At 41.0% G+C, this 9,459-nt stretch overlaps 1 protein-coding gene across 4 annotated transcripts in view; it reads right to left on the bottom strand.

The window, feature by feature from the left end:
* Nucleotides 1-6,315: 6,315 nt before the first annotated feature.
* The window catches only part of Fam204a (family with sequence similarity 204 member A), a 30,516-nt gene continuing 27,372 nt past the window's right edge, over nt 6,316-9,459 (bottom strand). For all 4 annotated transcript variants that reach the window (XM_048338151.1, XM_048338154.1, XM_048338152.1 and 1 more), the window contains exons 7-8: nt 7,350-7,456; nt 6,316-7,039 (exon numbers count right to left, since the gene is read on the bottom strand). In XM_048338151.1, the coding sequence (XP_048194108.1) occupies nt 6,988-7,039; nt 7,350-7,456 (159 nt within the window). In that variant the 3' untranslated portion in view covers nt 6,316-6,987. The remainder of the gene's footprint in view (nt 7,040-7,349; nt 7,457-9,459) is intronic.

Below are 9,459 nucleotides of genomic sequence, written 5' to 3'. Positions count from 1 at the left end.
TTCAAACCCTTTGACTTCAAGTTCATCAACTCATGCATCTTTGTCCAAACAGACCACGGGCTCAGGTGCAGTGAGCAAGATGGCTTGCCAGGTGTACATTCCGCTTCCAGGCCACTGTCTGCGGCACACCCCTGGATTCCGAGTGTGTGCCCATCCCCCGTGCTGACCTGGTGGCCTACAGGTCACGCAGGCCCCCTTTCTGGAGAACTTTCCTCGCACAGGAGGCCTCCAGGTGAGAGGCCACCTTGCCGAGGCACGCTCTGGCTGATGAGTGTAAAGGTGGATTTCTTTGCCACTTGCAGGATTTATGCAAGGCCCTGTCCCTCCCTGCACATGGGCCCATGTTTAGCTTTCCCCCTTCCTTGTCAGCTCTATTCCTGCCCTTACAGGTTTTCCTTTATAAATCACTTTCACAAGAGATTTGAGGCACTGCTTCCAGAAAACCAGCCTAAGACACCACCTACTTTGATCCTGCTTGAGTGTTTGATTTGGCCACAATCCCCGGTGCCATCTGATGCTAACAGCCACTTCTCCAGCACTCTCTTGCTTGACAGCTCAGTGGCATGTGTGTCGCTGATGGCACGCTGCTTTTTAAAACCTCTCTCCCGCGGCAAATTTCCCTTCTGACTTTTAGGTCTCTGTACACAACTGCCCACTCAACATTCCTAGGACATTCCTCAGCTACACTGACATAGTGAGTCTAAAGATGACCTTCACTAACTATTACATGTATCTACTTTGGAATGACTAAATAAGCAATATAACATTACTCCAAATCAAAGCCTGCCCTCCTCATCCCCTTCCTTGCCCGCATCACCACCCGAGGCACCCAACCTTCCTGTGATGGCCTGGCAAGTCCGCGCTGCCATGACACGTTCCAGTCAATTCTACAGCAGCATCTCCCAGCTCTCTTCCTCCTCTACCCAGTTCCTTATGGGACCTAAAGTGTGACTGAAGCTCCTTCTGTCCAGAATATCTTTGCTCTTATAGCCTGGTGAAGTCCCAACAGTACTTCATGACTTGCACCAGGCACCACCTCTGCCTTGCTGAGCCTGGAGCTCCACTTCCACTAACCCCGCTCCAACACCACACATGCTACGTACGTGGTAACATGACTGGCACGTTTGACTCAACGACATCAACACGTGCAGGGAAAAATGACCACGTCAAATTACCAAGAGCAGTTTGTGCTATTTAACATCAACAAAATGTAACACTTCTAAGTCACGTGTGATTGAAGCAATGGGGCAGCCACTGCTCTTTGCTAAAGTTTATTTGCTCTTCTTCTGGGAAGAGCCACCATCATTTCCCAGCCTCCGTGCAACAAGCATGGTGCAGTAATGAAGTTGTAGCCAGTGCAAAGCAAGCAGGAATGACTTCCAGGCTGGCCCCTAACTTCTACAAATTTTCTCTTTCCTTCCAGTCAACTAAGGCATCCAAGATTTTTAGAAAAAGAAAGTCGATGGGAGCTAGCAGCCTGGGTCTCAATGACTGCACAGAAAAGAAACATCTGGTAGCAGGATAGCTGACTAATCTCTGCTTCTCATATGAGTAGTTCTACCATGTTTGAGTCATTGAATTTTGGGTGAAACATGGCAGCAGCTAGCATTACCTTCCTAAGATGAAGGGCATGTGCACATTACTACTAAATAATGTACACAACAGATAGTAACATTTTTCCTAAACACCCCATCAATGACCTCTACAACTAGAGCAAAAGAAATAAGGGAAAAAGTCAGGGCATCAACCACCACTGTGACATAAATCCATGTGAATCAGTCACAAAGCCAGATAGCAACTATAGCCAACTACCCAGCTAGAAAACTCACCACCCTGTATACACTAGTTTTTAAGTACAAGTTACTTACTACATGTGAACTGCTTCTTTTGTGGGGGGGGGGAGGGGGGCATGGGGCTTGAACTCTGGGCCTGGGCACTGTCCCTGAGCTCTTCAACACAAGGCTAGCACTCTACCACTTGAGCCCCAGTGCCACTTTCAGTTTTCTGGTGGTTAACTAGAGATAAGAGTCTTACTGACTTTCCTGGATGGGTTGGCTTTGAACTGTGATGCTCAGATTTCAGCCTCCTGAGTACCTAGGATTATAGGCATGAGCCACCGGCGCCTGGCTGTGAATTGCTTCTTAATGTTCAGCAAAGAAAACATCACTCATTTTCCAATAATTCACCTAAAAATCAAGTTGTTGAAAACTTGATGCCCATATATTTCACTATACTGTGCTTATTTATCTTGTTCATGTCAGAGTTAAGTTCCCTATCTGACAGAATAGGTGTTCAGTCAGGTTTCTTGTCTATTATGGAGGGAGAAATTCAGGGAAACTCAAAGCTGCATTGTTTCATCATTCCTTGTGACATTCATAACTGCTTCTAGTATCATCCACCTTACCAATGAAAACACTGTATTTTCTGGGGAGTCATAATTGTATGCTATCTATCAAACAATAAAACCTCGATAGCCGAGACATTCAGCCTGAAGATAAAATGAAATACTAACTTCTTGATCAAATGCCAGAACTTACAGATGAATATGAAACAGACATCAGTAATTACAGGTTGTACTGTAGCTCTTAGGTTTCTAAAGCTCTAGATTCAATGAACAAGTAATAACTGGACAAACACACCCATCAGAAATGAGAGGTGGGGAAAGATTACCTCATTCCATACTTGTCACCTAGTAGACCCCCTGCAGCAATTTAGCAAGAGGAGGCCCATGGGCCCAGGAGGAGGAGTGGGTAGCAACTGTTCAAGTGGTGCCCGTGAGTGGGCACCAGGCTTCTCCCAGGCAGTACCTTCCCTGCCCCTTTCTTTGTGGCTGGATATTCTGTCTCCTTAAGACATCTGATCTGGATATAAAAGGTATACACTTAAAAAGAAAATCACTTGGAAAACTTCTATACTGTTTTATTCCACCTTGAATTTAAAAAGGATTACTAATACCAATAAAAATATATAATTATATTCTAGCTAATTCTTGATTTTACAAGCAGATCTAAAAGCAAAGTGCACCTCATGGCATTTCATACACCGTTCCACCAGTCCATATTCCCCAGGCCAAAATTACCAAAGCCAATGTGGTTCTCTGAAGTCATCTTGGCCAAGTAAACACCTACCTACCTACAGGTCACTCACCTGGTAGGTGGAAGAGGTGACGGTGAACAGCCACTCATTTCATTCCAATACCAAAGCCAAACAGTGAGTCCTAAGTTTCTTTATGGTTGCCTAGGCCTTCCACGGTATCCTGTTTGTTCCTTAGGTCAAGAATCCCTTCTCTGGGAAGTCTGTGCCGATTACAGCCACAATGGTGGAGAATGAGTATGAAGTTCCTTCCTTTCTAGGTGCATGGTGTGGAAGGAAGACAAAATAATAGACTAAAGAATAGAGTTCTGCTCATATTACCAAATAGAGAGTCCCTCAACCTGAAAAATGGAAATGGATCTCACTGCCTTTCTGAGACTCACTCTTATCTGCAAGCAAATGGCTCTTGCTAGGTTCACTAAACAACATATATTCTACCACGAAGACTTCCAACAATTTAAGTTTGAAAACCTAGGAAAATGTTCTGATTACTTAGTAATAAAAGCATAAGAAATGTGTTGCCATGAGTTTGTCAAGGCTTTTGTTTCAAAGTACTTTCAGATCTGTTTACCAAGTCTGAAGGCACTGATGCCACAAATACCAATCCACATTTGGTTTTGGAAAAAGATTTTCATGTACATACTTTGTCCAAATATTGCTATTTGTTTCATGAAAGTCAGAGCTAAGACTTTAGTAGAGTGTAAATTTTAAGCCAATGAATAAACAGTTGGCTTGAAAAATATTAAATTGACATGCAAAGCATTTGTAACCCTGCCAGATACTAAAAATAAAACTGACTTCTGCCAACACAGAAAAACTTGAATTGTCTCTGTTGGTTCTGTATTTGATGACTAGGACTCACCAAGTTGATTTTCCGAAATAGGATCTAACACAACACCAGCTTATTTCCCTAGATGTTGCTATCTCTTTCCACAAACTGCACAAATGGCATCTTAAACATCAGTCCCATATAGTTTTTTTTCAGTTATTAAGACATACTTTTCTACAAAAGTAATACTAATCTAGCCGACATGAACTTAGACGTTTTGTAAGTTATGTCTTCATATTTTCAGAAATTCATGCTTTACTTGTTATTAATAATCTGAGTTATTAACATACTTAAAAAAAGATTTAACATTTTACACAAAAGGTACAAGGGCTATCAGTTGATTTTAAATGAGAGGTTTAATGTTGTTACCGGAAGTTCAGATAACGTTCAATTCCTGTCCTTGGTCTGCCCGGGCCTTGTTTATCTGTCTGCACCCCACACCAAACGCTCAAAAGATGGAGTCTGAGATTTATGATCAGTTGCAGGAACCTGCTTAGCTAGTGATTTACAATCTTGGCTGAGGTATTTAACTCTGTCATCAGAACTAATTATAGCAAGCCTGAAATTATATATTCTAACTCTCCTTTTGGTGAAAGAAATAGAATGTTCTGTTGAAAAATCAGAAACATCCCGCGGGCTCCTAAACAAGAATGCACTACCAACTTTACTTCTCCGAACTAGTGCTGTAAAGCTCAAAATTACTGTTCTTTAGTAAGCTGTTTTAGCCTAAAGTACTTAAACAATAAATCAGAGCTACATTAATGCCATACCAATGGCCTAAAACATATTAATCTCAGTTAACAATAACTGACATTTACATTGCTAACCTAATGCATGCATTATGGTGGTAAATGCACATGTTGAAGCTTCAGGAACTGAAGTTATTACTGATCCACAAAGAATCCTTATTTCAATGTGACCAGAATGGAAAGGACAAATGATTATGCCCTTGGCAACATGGGCACTCTAGGAATAACGCTCCCATTTTCTGCTTTAATGAGCAAGTTGTCTAATTTGTGTTAGAGCTGATTAGCTAACACTGGTCCCAAAAGGGACCAGCAGGTACGGCCCAAGAAACCTAGCCCCTTCCTTTCCAAGTTGTTCCCTCCCACCTCATCTGTCTAAGCACTAGTGTGCTTCAAGATTTCCACAACCCATCCCCCAAAAGAACAGGGGCTTAGGAAATGTAGCTTCTCCTCCCAAGAGACCCCTCCCTCCAGCACCTCAGCCCACCACACTGCCCTCCACTCAATTAAAAAGCTCCCAATGCCACAAGAACTCCCGTGAGGTGCTGAGAGGCACCTGTTGGCACTGGATGGGGTAGAGAGGGTTTTTGATGGCCAGATTGATCTGAGGCTTGTTTCCAAGTCAGAACCTAAAGGTGACCATTGTGGCCAGACCCCAGCAGAAGACAAGTGAACGTGTCTGCAAGGGTCACTAAATGGCTTGAGGTATACACATAAAAGGAAGAAGAGAAATGAGGCAGAAGCCTAATGGCAGTGTCTGTTGTCAAGACTCTGTGTGTGAGACAATCCAAACCAATTCTTGCTTAAACAAACTATATTTTTATGTTTCAGACAGAACCAGCGGATTATGTAGTGGAGATTTCCAACACAATGGATTTTTTAGAGAAAAGTTTGTATTGACTGAGAATCTGAAATGGGATGTTGTAAGTCTACAAAGTGAAACAAAATGTAAAATCATAAAATGCATAGTATGCCAATATTTGGTGTGAATATTTTTCATGATATATCAGTAGACATACCATCTACTAAATCTTGTTTTCAGTGTATTAGCTTTACTTAGCTAAAAATGAAGCAAGGTGGGCTGGGGATATGGCCTAGTGGCTAGAGTGCCTGCCTCGTATTCATGAGGCCCTGGGTTCAATTCCCCAGCACCACATATACAAAAAATGGCCAGAAGTGGCGCTGTGGCTCAAGTGGCAGAGTGTTAGCCTTGAGCAAAAAGAAGCCAGGGACAGTGCTCAGGCCCTGAGTCCAAGCCCCAGGACTGGCAAGAAAAAAAAAAAAAAAATGAAGCAAGGTAGATTTTTGGACTCTTAAGTAACAACTAATTATTCACTTATGGTGGAACACAAAAAGAGAAAAATTAAATGTATCATAAATCAGTAAAATTGCATTGCTTTTTTACATCTGTAAGTAACAGTAATATAATTATAATCAGAACTCATTTTTCATAACATCCAAGTGTAGGCTTGCTTATTAGCTTATCATATGATTTCTCAAAGCCCCTTCCCACAAAGAATGTGAAACAGACATCTAAAGAAAACTCCTTGCTGCAGTGCTGGGGCTAGTCCTCTCCTTTGCCTCATTAACTTATCCAGTCTTTTAAGTAGTAATGGGGAAGAGAAGTATAAACAAACAGACCAGTTCTTAGACAATTCAGTTGTTATTTGGAATTATAATTATCTGTTTAATAAAACTATATATTTAATATAATATATACATCGAATGTAACTATGCCATCCAATAATTTAAAGAACAGAGCTTAGACAGGAGATGTCTATGCAGAGTTGAAACTAAACCGCCCCCCACATACTACATTCTATCCCCCTTTTCTAATTATCTCACCTGATGGTATATAAAAATTATTTTACCATGAGACCATAAAAATATCAATTCTATTGCCACCAATCAGGGATCAATAATTGTTTTCATGACATTAAGTTATTTGTAAAAACTGTCGCAATCTTAAAATCACGATTCCAGAAACTGTGTAGTCATGCCTTGAACAGAAAAGAAGGTCCAAGGATCTCACAGGCTTCACTATATCAAACAAAAGGAAAGCAGATTGATTTTAGAAAAATCCCATACTTTTCCCCTCTGCATATGCTTAGATTTCTTACACAAATAACAAAAACATTCATTTCAAGAATAAACTCCTCAGAAAAAGTCCAACAGTTGATAATCAACTCCTAAGAGCTTATGCACATTTTTTTCTACTTCAATCAATTTCTTACATCTATCAATTTCAAACACATTTAAGCAGGAAAGTCTTGTTAATGTGAGCACATGAGTCTGTTAAGTGTTTCGAGCTCTGCAAGGTTACATATATCCCATGTTGCTTTTGGTTTCCCATCTCTTCTTTGCTTCAAACCTAAAATGAAGAACATAAAAATTTCAATGTATTTTTAAAAATAAAAATATTTTGCTTAAGAAACATGTGTTTACTACTAGAGACTAAAGAAAAATAAATCGGAAGATTTCACATCCTCCATTATTTACAGAATAAAGATCAGAGAAAAGGAAGAAATGCTTCCACATTCATAATCCAATAAACATTCAACACGACACTAAAATTACAAGTTAACAATTGCCTGCAAACTGGATTGACAAATGCAACAGAGGGCTTTCTTCTACTCCTACGATGTCAGTACAGTCATTACAGAAATCTTGAGTAAACTTACCCCCATGCCAGCTTCTTCTTCTTTCGAGCAGCCTGTGAATTTTCAGCTTCCTTTTTGGCTTCTACAAACTTGTGGCAGGCAATTGCTTTGGCAATTTTTACACCAAGCTAAAAATTACAAGGGAGAAAAAGAAAAATGTTTGAAAGTAATTATTATAGCTAATACAAAAATTGTAATTCAAATAATTAAGAACACATGGGAAACATAGCCATGTCGACAAATCAGAACAAAATGTAATTAACAATGTTATTTCCCTTTCCTCCTTAAAGACCCTCTGCCCTAGCTGCACGTCTCCAGGATGGAAATCCTTCCCAAACTGAGGCCCCTCAAGGGTCCACCAAGGTAGTAATGAGGCTCTTCAAGCTATCCTGGCAATTCTGTAGGCTGAACAGGAATTTGGCCTGATAAGCTGCACACAGACTGACAGAGACATCAACTTTCTTTGCTCTGGGCTAGAATTACAGCAACTCAGTGCGGTCACACCAGTTATCTCATGCTGATCAGAAGCGCTGATTGGCAGTCACAGATGGGATTAATAAAACATGGGAAAGCTAATTACTACTTCATAAATGCACTCTGCATGATGGGCAAGAGCTTTTAAGTCTCTGAGAAAGAAAAGAACATGGGGGGGCTAGAAGATGAAGAGGCTAGCCTCCACGACCCAGGTATTCCCTGGACGGGATCCTGTTTATGCCTCTGGCACCCAACCCCCAATCCTACAAGATCCATTCAAAATGAACCCCCCCACCCCCCCACCCCAGAAGTCTTCTCTAACTCAATCTGTAAGTCTCCGTTTCCGCATTCCCTGCCCGGTGCTGGCCACAGAGCTTTCCTACAACAAGCATCTCCAGAGCTGCGAAGCTCACACTTTCTAGTTTCCAAGGGTTTGTATTTTTAAACACATTTCTACATGGATGTCACAAATGAATCCATTAAGAACTCAGGTTAAATGACAAAGGCTAAAAATCTTTCTGGTGTTTCTTGACTTTTCTATTTCTTCACTCAACCTAATGCACATTAGTAGGCAGGGAGACCTGGAAAAAGAAGCAATGACCTGGAAGCCACTCTATAGTTACTAGATCAAAGCCTTGGTTTCAAGGATCGGCTTGCTATCAGCAAGGCAGGGGATACATGGAGGGAAGAAGACAATTTAGGAGAGTGAGGTCTGGCCTGCCTGACATGTCTTGCAGCTTATCTTGGTGAACAGTTTCCTTTAGGGCAAAGCAGACAAGTGGTACTCAAGAACTGGCTGAATTTATAAGTGAGAAACAAAAATAGGTTTTAGTTCAGTAGACTATATGTAAAAAAACAAACAAACAGATCAAGTTGCTGAGCTAGTCAACATCAACACAAAAGCTTCCGAAGACCAATCCTGACTTGAAAACCCACTCAAGAATGCAGAGCAACTTTAGTATCTACTCAAAACCCAAACCAATGCCAGCTGTGCTAACTGCCATCTTCCTTATCACAACTTTCCACAAACTTTTCCAGCAGGATTGTTCTGGGTACCAGAGACACAGCAGTAAACCACACAGGGCCTTGCTCTTAAGCTGCAGCTGAGGGAAAAACATGACTGCATCGGAGCTGGCTTTGTTCTGTTGGCTGTCTTTTCATTCCAGTTTATCAGCAAAAAGTCACCAAAATCAACAACAACAACAAAAAAGATTAATAATCAATGAGCATCACGGAGAAAACAAAACTGAGTAGATGCTGCCACACCCTTTTTCATTAAGATAGAATTCCTAACCAACATGGTAATGGAATTTCATTTAGATATAATTCTTACTCACTTGTGATAAAAGCAAAAAGTCAAGTGAGCACATCAGCTGGGTAGGCTAAGTGGAGCTCACAGAGCTCTATCTAAAAGCAAGAGGGACTGGACATGTGCAGGTAGAATGGGACATCTAAAAAGCTGTTCCCTGCCATAAAACACAACTTAGAAGATGCACAGTGGGCTACCTACATTCATATGGACCATTCAGTCTTTTATCCACTCTCACCCCTCAAGTTTGTAAAACACCATTATTTTCCCATTCATTCTATTCCTATGCATCAAACATCAAATGAAAATGTTAGGTGACAGGCTTGCCTCCCCATCTTAAGACCCAAT

Source organism: Perognathus longimembris, chromosome 2 (assembly GCF_023159225.1).
Source record: "Perognathus longimembris pacificus isolate PPM17 chromosome 2, ASM2315922v1, whole genome shotgun sequence".
NCBI lineage: Eukaryota > Metazoa > Chordata > Mammalia > Rodentia > Heteromyidae > Perognathus > Perognathus longimembris.
The sequence above is the reverse complement of the archived record's forward strand: the minus strand, read 5'-3'. Positions and strand labels throughout refer to the sequence as shown.